Source organism: Lytechinus variegatus, chromosome 13, assembly GCF_018143015.1.
Source record: "Lytechinus variegatus isolate NC3 chromosome 13, Lvar_3.0, whole genome shotgun sequence".
NCBI lineage: Eukaryota > Metazoa > Echinodermata > Echinoidea > Temnopleuroida > Toxopneustidae > Lytechinus > Lytechinus variegatus.
This window is the reverse complement of record NC_054752.1, coordinates 33,772,264-33,793,568: the sequence shown is the minus strand read 5'-3', so window position 1 is coordinate 33,793,568 and position 21,305 is coordinate 33,772,264. Positions and strand designations below refer to the sequence as shown.

General features: G+C 37.3%; 1 protein-coding gene across 2 annotated transcripts; it reads right to left on the bottom strand.

Moving 5' to 3' along the window:
- Nucleotides 1–1,184: 1,184 nt before the first annotated feature.
- Nucleotides 1,185–16,332, bottom strand: LOC121426373 (NADH dehydrogenase [ubiquinone] 1 alpha subcomplex subunit 10, mitochondrial-like). 2 transcript variants are annotated; one of them, XM_041622658.1, is made up of 9 exons: nt 16,055–16,332; nt 12,344–12,587; nt 11,057–11,188; nt 8,621–8,707; nt 7,977–8,098; nt 4,782–4,916; nt 4,006–4,091; nt 2,932–3,040; nt 1,185–1,288 (listed from the first exon to the last, which is right to left on the bottom strand). In XM_041622658.1, exons 1-9 carry the CDS (start codon nt 16,172–16,174, stop codon nt 1,214–1,216), a joined length of 1,110 nt encoding a protein of 369 aa, XP_041478592.1. In that variant the 5' UTR covers nt 16,175–16,332; the 3' UTR covers nt 1,185–1,213. The 2 variants fall into 2 exon arrangements, with proteins under 2 accessions (XP_041478592.1, XP_041478593.1); XM_041622659.1 differs by having other exon boundaries at nt 4,782–4,904.
- Between the last annotated feature and the right edge of the window lie 4,973 nt (nt 16,333–21,305).

The window sequence follows — 21,305 nt, the reverse complement described above, 5'->3', positions numbered from 1 at the left end:
ATCTGTTAACAGCTATTCCCAATGCCCTATTCACATTCCACAAGCAAGAAATTCGCAATACATGTAATGTAGGTAAATCATATCATGATATCTGTATTAAGGAACAGGAGCCAATTTCATAAAGCTTGTTATAATAACGATTGCACAATAACAGTTAAAAGCTACTGAAATCCTTCAATCTCATTGGCTGATAGTAAATTTGCTATAGAAATTGTGTGTTTATTTATTGTAACAAGTCTTTATGAAACGGGACCCAGGCATGCCTAAGAAATCACATGTGACGGTTACGGTAGTGGCCTCCTGTGTGATGTCTCTTGTACTACTACATGTTCCCACGCAGACAAATATTACATCTACCCAAGCATTCATTTGCTTTGCGAAGGGTTAAGAATAAGGCAATGGGAACGTAACCTTCCTTTCATAAATACACATTAAATAATGAATAAGCGGCCACTATCAAAATGGAGTGGACCGGTTTCTTCCTATCTTTTCATTATCATTTGACAAGCTTTACGTCCAATATACCTGATCTTCCACAGTGAAAATAATGACCCAGAATTAGACACATATCTGGGATTCCTTGACATAATTTGGCTTTAAAGGATATTCACATGCACAACAATTCATCTCAAAGTCACAATTGCAATGTAGAAAATAATTACAGCAGCTACATACATTTGGTAACTAACATATGGTGCCGGTGTTTGGCCAATATTGAGATATCAATACTGTGTTGGGTTTCTCTTTTCTAAACCTACATTTGGAACTGTAGCTATGTCAGGCAGCCAGATTCATGCCATGAACACCACACCAACACCAGCATCAAATGAAAGATTCCAAGGAAGCCATGTAAACACTGAAAGTTGTGGTTTTAACATATTACACCATAGCTGTACATACATTGAAGTAGACTGCGCTAGACATTTGCACCAGTGCTTATTCTAAGGTGTTTCATGCATTTCAAAATCCAGTGGTGTTGTAACACATTTGTTGCTTTTCCAATGTTATTTGGTGTTAATTTCAAAATCCAGGGTGTAACCTTAGCATGTAAGGGTGTTGTCCTTTAAAACTGACTGGTGTCACTCATAACACCCATTACATTGTATGATATTGAGGGTGTTTGGTGTAGTTCAAAGAAGACACAAAGAAAAAAAAAGTTCGGTGTCCATTTTGATAGTGGCCTTGGTTGACTTCTTGATGGATTGCAAAGGTTCTACTTGAAGAAAAGCTTGGAGAAAGGCTGGTCCGGATTTAAGTCTGGTGCATAACCTTTTCCTACTGAATGCTTCTGTGGAGAGAAATAAAAAACAAGGATTTGTACTGGTTCATTATGTTTAAAGTTTGTTACCAATGACAGTATTAAGCCAGGACAAGTCCACCCCAATAAAAACTTGATTTGAATAAAAAGAGAAAAATTCAACAAGCATAACACTGAAAATTTCATCAAAATCGGATGTAAAATAAGAAAGTTATGACATTTCAAAGTTTCGCTTCATTTCACAAAACAGTTATATGAACGAGCCAGCTACATCCAAATGAGAGAGTTGATGATGTCATTCACTCACTATTTCTTTTGTTTTTTATTGTTTGAAATATGAAATATTTTGATTTTCTCGTCATTGTCATGTGAAATGAAGTTTCATTCCTCCCTGAACACGTGGAATTCCATTATTTTAACATTTTGTGCTTCAGGCAAGGAGGTCCCAATCATCAAATTCGTAAAAATTGAAATATTGTATAATTCAAACAATAAAAAACAAAAGAAAAAGTGAGTGAGTGACATCAACTCTCTCATTTGGATGTAACTGGCTCGTTCATATAACTATTTTGTTAAAAATAAGCGAAACTTTGAAATGTCATAACTTTCTTATTTTACATCCGATTTTGATGAAATTTTCAGCATTGTGCTTGTCTGATTTTTCTCTATTGATTCAAATCAACATTTTTCTGAGGTGGACTTGACCTTTAAGCCAGGTTTACGATGAGAGAGAGATAATGAGAAAGGATGGGGGGGGAGGAGGTAGAGGAAGTAAAAAAAAGAACGGGCCCGTTTCATAAAGCTGTTCGTAAGTTAAGAGCGACGTAAAGCACGACTGGTGATCCTTTCTTACGCGCTAAACCATCGCCAATGAATATACCATTTACCACTAGAAAGGATCACCAGTCGTTCTTAAAGTCGCTCTTAACTTATGAACAGCTTTATGAAACACCCGCTGGGTTGGTAGTGAGATGGTATGGATAGAGGGCTAGGACTATGACGGACGAGAAATATAGAGAGAAAGAAAGATCAATGAATAAAAGATACAAAGAAAAACAATAATAAATAGATAGGCCTGTATTCTAAAAGTCCAGTTTAATAGACTGTAGTCTAACTCTGTAGGATTAAAAAATGTATCAATTGCTTATATTGCATATTTCTTTTGTTTTCTGTCTCAAATCAGACAAACATAAATATCAGGCCATAATATCCATTCCATTCAGTAAAGAATATGCAGTTCTCCTACTTTTAATTTTATACTTCGACATAAAACTTACTTAAAATTATATACAATGTTACATGATTTGTCTTTCAACTTCTTTTGGAAAGGATTCACATATGTAAACCCTGTCCAACAATCATTATTATCCAGCCATGGTGTATACCAGGGTCCCATCTTACAAAGAGTCGCGATTGATCCGATCAATCGCAAATATGGAAAGCCAGCAATGTCAACATATAAAATGCATGTTTGTTCAAAAAAAAAGTCTAGATATGAATGTATAACCATAAGTTCATTGATTTTTTGACAATGTGGTGTAATCTCCTTTGCTTACAAAGGACATTTTGCAAATTTCCTGTAGAAAAAATTATGACACTGATGGATTTCCATAGAGTTACGATGGATCGGATCAATCGTAGCTCTTTGTAAGATGGGGCCCTGAATATCTTACCTCTTCAAACTCAACAGTGAGATCGTTGAACTGTTCAGCACCAAAGGTAATCTCAGGGAGGTACTTGGGCATCCACATGCACTGTGCTACCCTCCTCTTGTCACGGACACTGTGGGATAGTTAAAAATATAGCATCGTTTTACTACAAATAGCCTATTTACATACAGGTGAATCTACCCGCCCTTTCACACGGCACCAAAATCGTACTTTGAATGATTCCAGTGAAAAATAATTCTAATGACGTTTTTTAAGCACGTGTGAAACAAAAATAGAATAAAAAATGCTTATCGCAATCAAGAATTCAAATTCTACCACGGAGGTGAATTCCAATTAAGTTTCACTCAAATTAACGTACAAATATTACGTCTGAAAGGGTTGACCTCCAACACATCTTTTGAGGGGCGGAGCTTACGTGACCTTTCAAGCACTTCCGTAGATAATACAATGGTCATGCACTCATCTCAGTTTCTTTTTTGCAATGCAGTGCTTTGATTGGATTTGATTGACAAGTCACCTAGGACGGAATACTGCCTTCGCTCAGGAATTCAAATTCAAATCAGTTTTCGAGTGAACGTGTGAATGGTACAATGATTCGTAAGACGAATTGCAATCATCATTACAATGATGATTCAAGATTCTCGTGTGAAAAGGCCCTACATAAGTTGAATCTTTTTGGATGACAGTAATTTGTTTGACGTGTGAAATTCAACAAAAAGACGCATATATGCTTTGCTTATTCTAGTCTAAAAACTTGTTGCGACTCAGATGGTTATTCGTTTCGTGGAATGTCAATTTATTCAGATATAGAACTGTCATAGGGAGCTTTACATAAAACTTGGAATCCATTGTGAGTCAATTTTAGATACTAAATTAATTGCAATTCTTACAATAGATTACAATTTTACACTTAACTGTGAAGTGAACATACTCAATGCAAAAAAAAAAGAGAAAGAAATTGATCTGCAGTTCGGGCAAGTATGGAAAATACGTATGTCAGGCTTTTCTAAGAACATAGGTCAAAGGTAATTGAAGGTCAAGTTAATACCCAGAGGTCAACCGAGGTCAAGTACTTACAATCTGTAAAGCTTGTCAAAGTTGTCATCAGTCATCTCATTCCAGGGTAGGTGCTCAAACTTAAGCATATCAAAATCTTCTACCACCTATGAGAGAAATAACAGAAAGAGAGAGAGAATATTATAGAAAATGAATGCGAAAAACGAGACAGGTTTTATGGACCAGATTTAATCCGGAGTATAATACTTTCATTGCACGTTTTCATTACAGATCGAGCATGCGATCTTAGACACATAGGAGTAATGCCGAAATTAGTTTACAAATTTTTCAGGGTGGTTATTAGGCCAGATGATCTGGCCCTTTTTCAAATCACTGCTCGTAGTGATAAAGAAATAAACATTAAAATTGTCTGGGTATAACAAAAACTGTGAAAAAAGAGTTGATTCATAACAGTTAAATTTCATCATGGATTTTTTTTTTGTTGCTACAAGGGTCTGCTAACTCTGCACAAATTTGATCACTTTTCTTAGAAATAAAAAAAGTTCCAAAATGGCCAATAATTTTGAGAAATTCTGAAGATCAACAAAATGTTTATGATGCAAATGTTTTGGCAAGGACTTAATGCCCATGAACCATACTTATTTTCGAACATTTAAAAAAAAATTATTTATCATTTGTTTATTTATTCAATTGTTGTTGTTGGTTGGCCGTTCGTTTGTTCGTTCATTCATTAAATCTTGTTTTATTTTCTTTTTTCTTATCTGTATATCATTTCAATATTATCATTAGGGTGGTGGGGGTGGGGTGGGGTATGGGGACAGTGGGTGTGACCTTACCCTTTCTACATCGCGAGGAGCATTCTTGTCATAGACCATGACCTCTGAAGTCTCCTGCATAGCTGGTAGGAACTTGTGTTTGTATTCTTCCTCTAATGCTTCAAGGTATTCAACAGGGATGTTCTGCTCGTATTCCTTCATTGAATTGAGCAAGAGATGAGGAGGAAGAAGAGAGAAGGGAGGAGAGAGAGGAGAGCAGTGGGACAGGGAAAAAAGGGTAGGGGAGGGGAGAGTAGCAGATAGAGGAGAGGAAAGAGAGGAGAAAAGATGGAAAAAGGATCGAAAGTGGGAGGGAGAGACAGGTGTGGGCAACGCAAGTGGAGAAGGGGATAGAGCAAACAGGGCAAGGCACAGGGGCAGGGCAGGTACAAAGACAAAAAACGGAAACGTGAACAGAGCACCACATAAACAAAAAGGGTGTAAAGTACCCCAAATCAAAATTCAAAAGAGTAATCAAGAAAAAACAAAAGCAGGAATGAAGCCACAGGACATATAGGTAATGTGCATATGATGTAAATTACAGAGCAGCAGCACAGCAAATGATTGACGAACAGTAGTAGAAGGATGATGGATTACAGAGATATAGAGGCAAAACAATAGAACAAAATATACATACCAAATGAAACAATAAAGAAAACGTGGTCAAAATAGAATGGAAATTTGACATTTGAACATGCATAAAAAGAAATGTAAACATGAAAATGCAATGGGGTAAAAGATAAGAAAATGAAATTGGTAGACAGAAAGAGATCGGATGGTACATGTAGTAGTAATGGGGAAAATATAAGCAGGATAAAGACAAGAGGACAAGAGAGAGAAAGAGAGAGAGAGAGAACAAAATAGAAATAGAACAGAGAAGAAAAGAAAAAGGAAACGGAGAGAGGGATGGAGATGGAGTGAAAGAGAACAAATGGAAAGCCTCAAATGTTAGCATTTGCAGGTATGGGGTTATCTTAACGATGCATTGACAAATGTGCTACTGTATTCACTGCAATCATTGAAAATAACTTTTGGAATGTATGAACATGTCATCTGATTTAAGCCTGGAACATGGAATGTACACATACATTGCTTTGAAGGATTGAATGAGACACCACTCCAGAAGTACGGAAAAATAATCCAAGCATTCTATTAAAGCTAACTTGCCAAACAGTTATATTGAAGTTTTGACTGTACATGTACATGTAAAAGCAATGAGGTAATAGGTGCATAATGCAGTGGCGGATCCAGAGGGGGGCGCCCCGGGCGCGCACCCCCCCTATTTTCGCCGGATTTTTTTTTTTTTTTGGATGGTTATATTTACTGGATTGGTACAATGTAGTCAATTTCAAGGGCTAGATCTAGTCAAAACTATATTTTAACTTACGCTCATGGCCTTTGTGTTCGCACAAATGCACCTCTGTCATACTGTATTGCAATATGTAAATTCCGGAATTCCAGGGCGCTCAAGTAGATTGGTTGGAAAGTTGCACCACTTGTAATCGGGAGTTGCAGTGCAGTGACCAGTGTGAAGATGTTGGATTGGATATCATTTTTTCCCGAAATTTTGTGTTTTTTGTAACATGCGTTTGTCCGTCTTTATGGCAAATACATGTAAATTGTAAGTAACAGATCGCGAGAGAAAGTGTCAACGATGCGAATGATAATGTCTATCCCCGAGATTATTCTTCACTCAAAGATGAAGCCCTATATCGGGCGCCACGTGTGCAGCATTATCATTCTGCCTTGGTCATGTACGTTTTCACTGAAATGTATAGGTCAGACATATTTGTATTTAATGTAAACTAACTTTTACACTTTCTGGTAGATTCAGAGGAATATTATCCAGGGCGCCCCAACTAAGTTTCGCCGAAGCAATCATTCCAACGAATTATCAAGGAGCAAAATTGTATATTCTCAATCACCAGTCGACCCCACTCCGCGTTTGCTGTGTATAGGCAGCTATATGTCAGCGTAAGGAGCGAAGATTTCATGTGACGGGGGGGGGGGGGGAGAATAAAAATACTTTCGTGCTGGGGAAAAACGTCCAGAGGACACATTGTGTATTGTTAAAAAGTAGAAATTATGCTCTCAAAATACAACTTTTGGACATGATTTTTTGAAAAAGTCCTTGCCGTGGGAGGGGGGTATCCCCCCTCCCCCCACTCGGTCGCTTCGCTCCCTCGCCGCTGGCGCCCCCCCTATTTCAAAATCCTGGATCCGCCCCTGTAATGTACGCCTATCCTGTAACATAACATTCTCAGAGTCGGTCCATTTTCAAATTTCTCATATTTGAAGCCACTGGCAAAACACAGTGCCCCCCACACACTTTTTGAAGCACTGAAAAAGTGCCCTTTAGACACAAGAAAAATGCCCCCACAACAACAAATACTGCGCCCCTTTCACTTGAGAAGGACCCATTTTATGTGTTGTGTAATTCGTTAATGATCTGATGGCATCCCTTTCATTTGGAACAAGTATTCCCATTTAATTTGTTAATTAGTAAATTAAGAGGCTATTAAAGCCTCTTAATTTACTATTCCCATTTAATGATTCTGGAAAAAACACATTTCAAATTGATAAAATTGCACATATAATTATCTCGCAGGAATATGAGGCTGTTGCCGATAGGAAAAACCAGCATTTGCAATAAACAGCATCATTGGTAGGTAACAAGAAAACAATATTTTCATTTCTATATGTAACTACTTATGAAGGAAAAAACTCGAGTGGGGTAGGGTAGGTCATTTTTATTCTCTTTTAAGATAGTGCCCTTTTCCCCCACTTTCAACTTCGCTCAGACGCCAATGAATTTTTTTGTGATAGATTTAGGCATAATAATCAGAAAGTAATTTCTTTTACCCTTTTCCTTTCCCTTTCTTAGTTGTGAAACTCATAAATAAATAAATAAATGAATGAATAAATAAATAAATGAATTTTTCTCATTTATTCATTCATTTATTATTATTTTTTTTTGGGGGGGAGGGGGGGTGGTCAATGGTCCCCAAAGCCATCCCCCATCTGCATGCCATGATGCCCGTGTTTGAAGCCCCAATTCGAGAATCTTCCCTTTGACTTTCTAGTTCCTGTGGGTTTGAGCTGGGTGGTGACACTGGGTATTAAACTTCACTGATCATTGGATTAAACAACTAACCCCTCCCTTGCCAATTCTGCCAGCCCCCCCCCTCCCCATCAATCCAAGCTTTGTCTACTCACCAAACCTCTAGACTTGACACTGTCAATAAGATCTGAAACGGGTGTGTCCATGTAGATGACGCAGTGAGGCGGTTTGAGACGGTACAGGGAGATCTTTTGAACTTCATTATAGTAGTCGTAACCTGATGAATTGAAATCAAGAGATGGTAACAGTTAACAAATGGCAAGTATCAAATTACTTAACAAATGGCAACTTGTCAAAATCACTTCAGAAGTCTAGAGAGATGTACAGTATATCCATGGAAAGATGAGGATGATTATGATGAAGGTGATGATAATGATGGTGGTGGTGTTGATGATGATTTTGATGGTGATGGTGTTGATGATGATGATTTTGATGATGGTGGTGGTGATAATGGTGATGATTTTGATGATGGTGGTGGTGGTGATAATGGTGATGGTGGTGGTGATGATGATAGTGATGATTATGATCATGATGATCATAATCATAACATTGCTGAAGAGGATGGTAATGATAATAAAGATCAAGGTGGCAATGATAATAATGAAAATCATAAAAGAAATTTGAAGAGAAGACATATTGTCAGTATTTCGTTCGTGTCTTATTCTGAAAAATCATTAACTTACAATGTCAACTATTAAGGTTTAGCAAAGGACTTGAACTTTTACAGAATCTAACTCACATTCTCTTCTGAAGTAGCCCATTTTGAACATGGCTTCCATGAAGACACTGTCACTATACACTGATCTTTCTAACACCACACCTTGACCTGAAGGTAGGGGGAAAAGAATGAACACAATAAAATAAATAAAGTCAACTTTGTAAATGACTTTAAAAAACACGTCACCATCAAATACCGAACAGAACGACCTAAAATCAAAGATATCGACAGACAGAAAATATTTCACTTGTTAGAAAAATAGCCTTGAATGACATGTGACTGTAGGTATTATAAAACTGACTCTCCCTCTTTCGGGGAAAATTTAAAAAATGTTGTCCTTAAAGAATCACATTTCCCTGACACAGTAGGATGTGAATTTAATTTGTCAAGGCATATTTAGAGAATTAACATGTACCTGGTACATGTACATGTATCCAAGGCTCGACATTAGCGGTGGCCCGGTGGCCCGGGGCCACCAAAAATTCATCTCGGGCAACCATTATTGAAAAATGTTAAGTTTTGGTGGCCCGAATCGGGCAACCAATAATTTTCAAAGTAGCGCAATTTTTCTCCCGTATTTGCATGCGTTTATCAACTTTCTACAGTTAAAATTGCAAGTCAATTCGTAATGCGCCTTTTTTGTTAATCTACACACAAATACACACACACACAGATTGCAGTCATGACAGTATGTAGGCCTACCGCTAGCATACAGTAACTATTATTCAGCCGGCCGTGCCGGCTGTCTGGCTGAGCTTTGCATGCATGAAACCACTGCAGGTGGCTGTGCACTAGCAGACTATTCAGACTCAGGGAGCTGCGATGCGAAATGTTACTGCTAAGAAATCTTCCCCAGAACTTTGAAAATCTACGTCAAAGTCACATTTTACACCAATGAAATGCCCTTCTACAATCCATATTACTGAAACCTGATAATTTGCAAGCATTAAAAGGAGGAATTATGACCTCTCTTTTGACTCAAAAAGACCGATTTCCAAATGCATTAATACACATAGGTGAGTACATCACAGTCCCACATGTGCATTTGTATGTATGTTGATATTTGGTTTATTTTCGAAGCTGTCTTGAATAGACAGCTTCTTTCTTTCTTGTTTATAAATGACTTCTTAAACCACTCTTAAGGAAGTAAATACTTTGGGAAGGCATTTTATTGATATGAAATGTGAATTTTTTCCATCATTTTGTCAAATATAGGGAAGGAATATTCTCACTGTTTTTTCCAGATAACTTGCCGGTTTCTTATTTTTTTCTGTCATTTTTTTTACAGTGATTAAACCATTTATACCCCTTCCCATTGAATATGCCTGATTAAAGAACATGTTTCTACTGAATAATAATAATTTTCCCCATTTTTTCTGATAATTTTGTCTTATTCATTTTTCTTACATTTTCTTTTTTTTTTCTCATTTTTTTTTCCTGTTCTTTGTTTTTTCTTACTTCATTTTTTTGTCTTATTTCACTTATTCATTTTTACAATTTTTGCTTTTTTTTTCAATATACTATTCTAAAAATTATTTTTGTTCATTTCCCCCTTTTATACATTGTTCTAATTCTGCAGCATATTTTCTGTGATTTTCTCCTGCTATAATATGCTTGAAAAGAGAAAATAAACTGGATTTGGGGCCTGCATAATCTAGGTTTTACGATCAAAAAGGAAGGAAAAATCATTGTTTTGTAAATCAATCTGAGTTTGCTATATGCACTATTTATTTACTTTACCATTATGAGTGTGTGTCTATACAGAGATTAAAAGTCCACACAACCTGGGAGCAACACAATTCTTTTATTCTCTTTCAATCATTTCATATTCACAATGATACATTGTAGAACAATTTATATATTACCACAAAATAAGCAAAGTAAAATAACAGCAAGAACGATTTACATACAAGATGTACAAAGAATAATGGTACGTGGTAGTGACTGCAGAATATTTCAGTTTGTTTTATTCATTTTTAATTGATGTTTTTCTTTATATTTTTCGGGCCACCAAACTTTACTAATGGGCCACCAAAAAAAATTATTTGAAGGTTTTGGTGGCCCGAACGGGCCACCACCAAAAAAAGTTAATGTGGAGCCTTGATGTATCCAGTCATTTTAAAGTTTATAATGTACAGGCTCCCACACTTGATTAACAGACATTAGCATTTCTTGGTCTTCTATTTTGAAAGACATCACATGCACTCTTGCACACCCAATATTACTGTATCGGTGCGAAAGTCTAATTCTTGGTATTTTGGTAATTAAGTTTTAAATTAAACTTTAATTTTAAATTCTATTGCAGTAATTATAATCAATGCTCCGATTAGGCCAATATCACAAATTGTAGAATATATTTTTAAACAGAGCAAGTTGATCCTACTTATCATATCCTATATGTAATTCCACATTCCAACAGTCTCTCATTCAAGAATAAGGTTTTTCTTGACTTAATACCTGTTTCTAGGAGATGTTGTAGTGCATCTGCATACTGGACGAACCTAACTGCATACATGGCAAGCTGAAAGCGAAAGGAATGCCCGTCCTTTGCAAAGGGATCAGCATAGAAGCGTTCCAACGAGCACGACCCTACGGTATTGACAAGGAAACAAACATGGAATTTAACCCTCATTCTCATTAAACAGAGTCATTTAGATGAGCTACAGAAGTATTTCAGAAATCTGCCAATCTGTTACAGTACAAGACACAATTCTTTGACTAAATGTTTCAACCAGAGAACAATAGATTCAGTGGACCAAATCTATTGTTCTCTGGTTGAAACAGGTAGTCAAAGAATTGTGACTGGCAGTGTACATGTAGTTCCGGGGGCCTGTTTACACAAAACTTAGTGAACAGGGAAAAAATCACATGTACACAAAATGTGTGCAAAATAAAGTCTGTTGAACATTAATGTACATGTACCATGAATCGTTTTCAGTTTCAATAGTAATAATAAGATTCCTATTCTTGCATTTGTATAACCTACCTTCCTCCTTGTTAAAATGTTCTTAAGATGTACATTAATATTACAATAGTTAAAAATATGTTTGATGAATTATTACAAAAAATACAGCATAATGAAGTACATTCTATCACTTGTTCACTGCTACCACCCTGCCTGTGGTGAATCTACAGGTAGGACTATGGTATGCCAATGCTGTACATAGCACGCACTTTAAAAAATCATTAAAATATCACTTTTGTGACCAAAATTACTAATTTTCATACAGTTGCAATTTATTTTTCATTAGTAACTTGGGAATAATTTTTGTATTCACCAGAGCGCTCAAGAACTTGAATTTTGGGCATATTTTTGTGTACGCCCTCTATTGGTGGAAAGTAATATGGCAAGAAAATTTTCATTTTTTGATCTCTATATTTAATTAAGAAAAAAAATAATTTAAAGAATCAAATTTAAATAAGAGCCAAGTAGTATGAAAAATAGGTGTAATGGAAACTGTCAGTGTAAAAAAATCAAGCATTTGCCCCAAAGAAAAAGAGAAAATAAGCCAAACATTGCCACCCTTATTTTGCCACACATGGAGATATAACTGAGAACAAGGTTATATTATAACCTTGTTCATTGAATGAGTGCATTCTATACCACATCAATAAAATACTGGTAACTATTAAAAAAAGAAAAGTAAATACTACTATAAAAGGAAAGAAATTCTCTTCAATGTATTTATTCCAAATTCAAAGAGAAAAAAAAAAACATTTGAAACAGCATGTTCAATGTCTTACCCATGAATTTGTCATCATATTTCTTTCCTTCTCCAAGTTCTTTCTCATCAAAATAATGAATGGTAGCCTCCTTCATGTATTTCATCCCAAGCTGGTCGGCTAGTCCCTTGGCCAGTTTGGTCTTCCCGGCACCGATGTTGCCATCTAGCACAACAATCTTGCTCCGTTCATCGAACCGATCAAAGAATTTGTAGCCGAAGAAGTTGCCGAGAATGCTATCTGTGCCTCTGTTTCGAGAAGGTTGCTGAAAGAGTAATGGGAATTATAAACATGATAAAGGAAATTAAATGACAAGACTTAGTTCATCACTCCCTGCTCGTCTATCAACACACTTAAAGGGGAAGTTCACCTTGACAAAAAGTTTATTGTAAAAATAGCAGAAAAAATAATAAAAAATATTGCCGAAGGTTTGAGAAAAATTCATCAAATAATTAAGAAGTTATTAGAATTTCAATTATTTGATTTGTAACGTCATATGCGAGCAGCATTCCTACATAGCGAATGGTAAAAAATCGATGAAATGTCATTTTCTCAGAAAATTGAAAATGGTTTTCACTGTAACTTTTGTATATCAATAGACAAATCATTTCATACCCGATCATGAAAAGAAAACAAAATTAAGTCATCAGGAACCATACAAAATTTGAAATTCATACATTTTATATTATATAACACATGAGGCAGCTGCTCGTTTATGACGTCACAAATCCAAAATTTTGAACTCTAATAACTTTCTTACTCTTTAATGGATTTTCCTCAAACCTTCACCAATATTTTTTACTACTTTTTCTGCTATTTTTACAACAAAGTTTTCTTCAGGGTGAACTTCCCCTTTAATATTCACATTCTAAGCTCACATGCAACCTAGATGTTCTAAAAGATCTAATTCTATTACCTTGGCTGCTGCTGAGAAAAACTGTTGGGCAAAATCATTAAAAATGCCTAGCCACCATTAAATCTGCGAGACCAAGCGAATATTTAATCAATTTTCTTGTCGAAATTGACTATTTCATGCCTAATTTGAATGGAATAAATGCTATGGCTAGTAATTATAATTAGTATCAATTGCAGGCAAGGGGCACTGTGCAGACTTAATCTTGGAGAACTTTACCGTCCGTACTGGTAGACATAGTTTAGGGTATTAGGCCCTACTGATCTAATTCTTGTATGATGGGGCAACCATGATTTGCACACATTTTAATAATTATCATGAAGTTGATATTCAATCTAAAATTATACGCACTCGATCCTGCTCAAAATTTGACGAAATAAAGCCATATTGGTAAGAGTTCCATATGCACCCCCAACTAAATTTGAAAATAAAAACATGGAGAAGGTTCAGAATAATATATCTAACCCTAATATAGAACATATATGATGGGGGAGTGAAAATACATACCAAAATATGGCTTTATTCCGTCAAATTTTGAGCAGGATCTAGTGCGTGTAATTGTCCATAGACATCGGTTTATTTAGTCAGTAAGGGTCTGTGAGTCAAGACTAGTCAAACTATCGGCTGATAATCATTAAAATACCCCTTCCGGTATCAGTGCTTCTCGCTAGCATAGCGGGAAAGGTCATGACTGCAGATAAAACGAGGTGAGTTCGAGTCCCAAATATGGTAAGCAACAGTTAAAAAAAAATGATAGAAAAATCTAAAGTGAACCAACCGGAAGTCTCGACAATCTTGTTATTTTTGGTGGGGGTGCATATGGAACTCTTTCCACCATATTTTGTATTTCCACTCCTCCATCATATATGTTCTATATAGGCTAGATCATATATGGTAGGGCCTAGGGGGTCCTAAAGCTGTGCAGGTCCTAAAAGCAACGCACCACTCATCATCGAGCATGCACTTTTCAATGGCAAATGCGCACTCTCTACACTGTGTGTGGAATTGTTACTGCAGAATTCCGAAAGATTCCCATTATTCAATTTGTTATACAAATATGCTGCAGTTAATCTCTAAATGTGGAGAAAATCCACAACTCTGCCTTTTTTGGAATTTGGGAGTTATGATGGGGTGTCCAAACTTCGCGCACTTTTCAAAAATATTCATCAGGCTTAATTTTGTCCACAAATTATTGATAATTTATACAAAACCAATTCAAGAAATAGTTACCACATTGACGGCAAGATCGTAAACTATAAAATCATGGACGAAAATGTAAAGTAGGTCACGGGGTTTCGCCGGTATCGCGATCTCAAAATTCTATTCCGATCGGCGAATGCGGGCTGTGCTGGAAAACCGTCAGAAAAAGTGTGACCTAACTTCGTGCACCAAAGCTTTTGTGGAGATTTAAACAAAGACTCAAGCTCAAAAAGTGAAATATTTATATCTGATTGATGGCAAAATGCTATGGAATCGGTTAGTACCACATTTAACTCACATTTTTTATGATTTCTGCTTGTAAAATGGTGATGTCGTGATGCTTGTTGCTTTCTTCAAAACGGGCGCTGACGGTGAAAATTTTGCCGATCTTTTGCCAATATTTTCATGAATACTGGACTAATCCTAAAGAAACTTTCAGCGAAGGGTAATTTTAGGTCGCTTTTCACATTGATGATGTCAGATTTTTTGGAGATAATGACCGTCCACGAAGTTTGGACACGCGCGAAGTTTGGACTCACTGCCATATGGTGAGACTACTACATATCGACCACCTCTTTTGAAACCGACCACCTTGCGCGCGTTAAAATTATTGCGTATTACAAACGATACGCGCAGGAGAGTAGGCGCAGTGTCCATAGAAACGGTAAGAATCGATTTTACGAGAAAAAAAAGCAACAAAAAGTAAATATTTAGTAGAATTAATCAAAATTGTATTGACCAGACCCAAACCCCGCTGAAAAACCAAGAAATCCGATAGGAAACGGCTTTAGAACAAGTATCCGTCGTCAATCGTCGAATCATGTGCCGGAGCTCGCAATGGAAGTAGTGAGACGATCATTTAGCATGTTGACATCACAGAACTGATTTGGAAGAGTCAAAATACTTCGCCACCGCGACAAGAATAGGCCGTAAACTTAGTGTATCGCGGGTGGTCGGTTTCAAAAGATGGGTGCAAATGAGCAAATGTAAAATCGTCGCATTCGTTGTTCGTCGATATATACGCTGATTGAATCGGAGTCGCCGTGAGAAACATGGGAATCTGATCTGCTCAATTTTCTGCTCAAATGAGATGAAAACTGGGTAAAATTGATGAATATTTTCGTAGATACAATGCTTAGAAGATTAGGTGGTCGATAAGGGGTAGTTCCAACCATACATTCACTTCAATTTATTTTTTCCTATATTTCAACTTATTTCATTATTTGAAGCACAGGAAATTCATTTTTTTGCATGATAAATTGAGTGCGTAGCTTTAGGACCCCTTCTACATAGGGCGGCAAAATTAAAGAGGTGTTAGGGAAACGGCGAGATTTTCGTATTTGTGAGTTTTGTGATATTTTCTTCTTGCCTTGGTTTATGATCTTTAGAATATTTATTAGTGAAAGATAATTTGTTCAAATATTAAAATTAACAGTTTTTATCAAAGTGCTTAGCGTTAGGTCCCCCCATCATATATCATATTCACAATTTATTGATTTTTATTTCATTCCAACAACACTCAACATGAATGAACAACACTCAACAGGCAACACTCTCTGTCTGGGAATTTTTGAAGAACAAACAACATTCATGCATATACCATATTAGTTCATGCTTACATTTAAATGCACCGAACATGATCCTTTTAAAGTGGCTCCGACCAAAAAAGTCTGTCTCATCACGGCCAAATTGGCGTTGGAGCAGGAAACTCCAACCCTAAATATCTGCTGTGCCGCCATGATTGATTCACTTCGCCAAGCAATGAGTACGGAGGCTTGAGTTGATCTATACCCGAAGCTTTCCCGCTGATAGCCAGCTAGGCGCCGTTAAACCCATTTGATTCCTCTCTGCCCTTGCTGACTCGAGCCCCTGCGATAGCTCGTTCGTTATCAAGCGTTTGCAAATAGCACATTATCTTATGGAATTGCGGTAGTATTGAAATCAGTGTTGTCATTTGGGGATTTCCATTCCCCCAGGACAAAATACATGAAATTTCAAAAAAAATTAGCTCGCGCTTCGCCCTCGCACTATATAAATAGGGCTTATGAGATTATTACACTTTTAGGTTGTTTTATTTGATACTATTTTTCAAATATCATGTCAAAATCTATTACGATCTTGGATTTTTGTGATAAAAAAAAATTGCTCGCAACTCTTTTTAATTTTACACAATACGTCATATCAAGCCCCCTCAATTTTTAGGCTCATTATGCCACTAGGACATCAACTTCGAGCAGCCGATCGGGGAAAATAGTGAAAAAAATCGGACCCCCCCCCCTATTGGCGGAAGCTGGATCCGCCCCTGTTATATGCTTTCCGGAAATAGGTAAAAAAATATTCTTCAGGAACAGAATCACATTTGACTCAACCAATAACAGGTCTAGAGTGAATTAGACTAGACTCCAAAGACTCGTGTCTGATGTGCAGAGCCAGTCATAGCATAGTGTATCTAGACTCACTCATTCAGACTCTGTTTTATGCACTATGCGAATTGCGAAAAACGAGGGTCTGTGCCTGCAGACTAGTAAAAAAAATCACCACTCCCATTCACTGGCTCCGGGCTGCTGTATAATTGACAGGAATTGAGGTGAATTTGAATTTGAAGCTCCATCCGCCATATCTGCCCCTCCCCCACTTTTTGTAACAAAAGATCCACAAAACTCCACCAAAATACACATAGGCCACCCTGATCGAGTCAGTCCATGCAGTCTTGGATCTACTGGGCCTTGAGCCCGAAGTCAGAGATGAAAAGAGTTAGCTAAGCGGGGTACAATAAAAAAAAGGAGGATACAATACAACCCCACCCAAAGCCCCGATAAAGGTAACCCTTGCCCTAAACATTTCCCTTTTGCCCTCCATGCATGCACTTCCCGGGCCCGATCCCCACTTTCAAAGTCCTGGTGCCACCAATGTCCGAGGTCTATATATATATATATATAGACCTTCGTTTTTGAAGATTTATTTATTTTTTGTACATTTAACAATATTATTGGTTGATACCTACTTGATATCAAATGGGGGGGGGACAAGGGTGATGTCACCTTCGAGTTATATGGCTACAAGCGCCGACCCGGTCAGACCCCTCCGAGTTTTTTTCAAACAATTCCCTTTCTCTCTTCCTCTTCCTCGATCTTTTCTATTTTTTTTCACTGAAGTTGAAAAATCATATGTTTAGCAAGGCCCGCAGAATAAGGGGGGGGGGGGGGCTGACCATAAAGAAAATCAGAGTCATTTGATATGTTTCAATGTAAACAATTATTGAAAGAAAAAGATGATGGGGGCTGAAGCACCTATCTCCTATTTCAACGGGCGGTCGTCCTCACCGCTGTATTGTAGTGCCTCACTCTAGCCAATTTTTGACTTCTGCGCACGGCTATATGCTACTTTAACGGAGTCATCAGTGTTTATAATTAAGGCCTAATGTTTTAGCGAAAATATCATATTCTCAGACGCCCAATATGCAATTTTTACAAATTCTGTTTCATGTATCATTAACGTTTGACCCCATATGCACACTTTTCATTTTCTTGATATATAGTTTCCAACAGTCGCATACAGATGAATGGGGGTGGGGCGGCTCTTGCCCTCCTAAATTTATCATGACCACTAAAAAAGAAAAAAGGAAAGACAGAATTAAGGGTGTAATCATTTTTTGAATATTAGTATGTCAAAATCTATCACAAATTGGATTTTTGTAATAAGAATGTAATTTTTTTTTGGTGCTCGCTTGCCACTTTCTAGACATTTTGCCCGATGCCGTCTGTTCGCCCCGTGTATACAAAACAAGTCTTGGCTATTTAAATAATCAAATCAACACAATTTCAAGGAAATGTCGAAAACAGATGGCAAACCTTGATAATAAAATGATATGCGTGAATTAAAGGATAACTGTGTGTCACTCTGACAGCAGGGGGAGGGGTTAAACGGGGGCTATGAGGGCGATAGCCCCCAAAATGTTCAAAAGAGCCCTAAAAATCAATAAATTAGGAGCCCTGGAAATTCTTCATTCATTGCAATGTTAAAGCTTATCCAATGTAGCAGAATTTTAGGCAGTAATTTGTGTAAAGTAGCCCCGACGAATGTTTTTTGAGTGTAGACTGTAGACCAGATCTAAAAAGTTAAGGGATTTTTTTTTTTTAAATCAAACTAACATAATAATGAATATCAATGAGGCAATTGGTGAGTATTATGATATTTTGAGAATAGTGGGGCCAGGCGCGTACGCAAGGGGGGGGGGTTCGGGGGTTCAAACCCCCCCCTTTTTTTTTTTTTTTTTTTTTTTTTTTTTTTTTTTGCTTGTCTCCCCAGAGATCGGTCTGGTCAAGGAGTTATCGGGCAAGCGCCTGATAACTCCTTGGTCTGGTTACGGACAGTTCCCCTACCCAATAATGTATATGACAGCAATAATGAACAGAATCTAATGTTTCCGACGAAAAACACAGAAAAAATTTCCGCTCGCTTCGCTCGCTCCATTTTATTATATCTTTTATTTCCGCATGTCGCCGACATGATCACGGTATCGCCATTAACAAGGCCATACATGATTATCATGATGTATACTTATGAATACAAGTGAACCAAGACAAAGACATACGTTTTCTTACAAAATATGTTTTACCAATATGAAAACCAAAATGACGGAAAACGCTAAAATGTCGGTTAGCTCGCTCCGCTCGCTCGTAATAATTTATGAAATTCCACAAGTATCTAGTCTCCTGTTCAAGGCCGTATTATGAGTGTTACGAATAGAAGGACATGTAGCATCGACTAATACTTGATTTACTAACAAACTATTGACAAGAAATGTATGTTTTGACGGGAAAACGCGAAAATTTCGGCTCGCTCACTCCGCTCGCTCGTAATCATTTATGAAATTTCTTAAGTTTCTAGTCTCTTGATCAAGGCCATATCATGAGACTTACGAGTAGAAGGACATGTATCATCAACTAATATGTAATCATTACCAACAAGCTATTGAGAAGAATTTTATGTTTTGACGGAAAAACGCAAACATTTCGGCTCGCTTGCTCCGCTCGCTCGTAATTATTCATGACATTTCTCAAGTTTCTAGTGTTCTGATCAAGGCCATATCCAGGCGCGTAGCCAGGGGGGGGCGGTCGCCCCCAAAAAACGTCCCCAAAAAGAAAAAAAAAGAAGGGAAAAAAGGAGAGGAGAAAATGAAAAGGGAAGGAAGGAAAGGGAAGAAAGGTATTATAGCTTTGTGTTTTTTCTATTTATTCTTTATTTTTTTCTCAAAAGAGAAACTCCTTCACTCTTCTTGCTTTAAATTCATATATGAATTTTGCTTCCGCGCTGCGCGCGGTTAAATGACAATATTGAAGTTCTCCATTGTTCCCCCACCTTTTCTCTAACCCTGTTTTTCCACCTCAGCTATGTGCTTCTTGCCAGTTAAAGTTAAAATTGTATACATTAGGGCATGAATTTGAGTAAAGGTTAGGCCGAAGTAAATGTATGAAGTTATCTTTTTTTTCAATTGATCGCGCAACTTCTGGTCTGGTCGGCTCCGAGCGGGTAAAATCTTTATATCAGTTTCTGCCGTCACCTCCATAAAGTCAGCTTCTCCCGCTTTTCAGCTCATTACTATAAACAACCATAATTTGGGGGCAAACAGGTTCCTAATTTAAAAAGAGGAAGGTATGGAATTCGTGTCGTATTAAATAAAAAAGTACAATATTTTTTTATCAAATTGTATTAAACTTCATGTCATTTCCCTGTATACATTCATCTCCTGTCCTGTTTTGCGCCCTCAGTTTGAAATTTTGAATGACACTTAAGTTTCTTTATATTCAAAATGAAGCGCTTCAGGATAAGTAAAAAAAAATTAATCATCCTTTATTATATAGATAGATAATTTCAATAAATCACAGAAGTTTCAACTTTATGCGCACTATTTTCCTTGTAATGAAGTTCAATAATCTTAGAAAATCAATTGAATTAGAGACGATTGGGTATTAGAGATATCTACATTTGATGAAACGTCTGCCCTTTGAAATTTCAGAGTTTCATTGCTCATCGCGGGGAGGAATATCTTCCTCTACCAATCTTCTCCTCTGTTTTGCGAGTTAAAAATATGCACTGATGCTAAATTGTTTGTAATCAAATCTGATCTTTCCAAAGAAAGTTTCAATATATCTTTGAGAATACCCTTTTCTCGGGACCCTTTTTATGGCAAGAAAAATTGATAAATCACTTTAGCTTCCGCGCTTCGCGCGGAGTTATTATCATTTTAATTTCCTCCATTGTATACCTCTTTTGTGCGTTTACAATCACTTTTGAAAACAAGGTTCAAAATCGCAATATAGTCAACCGAATTGGAGGTACTAGAGACAAGAGAAACGGCTCCTTTTCATTTTAATTTATGAAACACTAAAAGCTTCGCGCTTCGCGCGGGAGGGGGAAACTCCCCCTCCCTGCACCCACCCCCTAGGGAGCGCGCTTTGCGCGCTCTGTAAGTGTTGGCACGCTTCGCGTGCATTTACCGCCCCCTCCAAAATGAAATCCTGGCTACGCGGTTGGCCATATCATGAGTGCTACGATCCGAAGGACATGTAGCATCGACTATGATACCATCAAACTTTTGACAAAAAGGTTAGGTTTTCAACGCAAAACGAGAACAGTTCTGCTCGCTCGCGGGTCATGACCGCACTGTTACATACCCATCCCCACTTAAATGTTATTGTCTTATTTGCAGCGCTGAAAAAAAATCATCACCTCCCCCCCCCGCTCGTCACTTTTTAGAGACTTGGCGGGAGATTTAAAAAAAAAATCAGCTCGAAACCCCCCCCCCCTTTCAAAAATCCTGCGTACGCGCCTGAGTGGGGGTAATGAGCAAAATTATGTAAAATATTC

Excerpts from the sequence above, each read along its gene's own strand:
- LOC121426373 (XM_041622658.1), bottom strand. The coding sequence starts at position 16,174 with ATGGCGGCACAGCAGATATTTAGGGTTGGAGTTTCCTGCTCCAACGCC. Across the intron at positions 8,708-11,056 it reads ACAACATCTCCTAGAAACAG|GTCAAGGTGTGGTGTTAGAA; the intron begins GTATTAAGTCAA and ends CCCTACCTTCAG. Across the intron at positions 8,099-8,620 it reads GGGCTACTTCAGAAGAGAAT|GTTACGACTACTATAATGAA; the intron begins GTGAGTTAGATT and ends TCAATTCATCAG.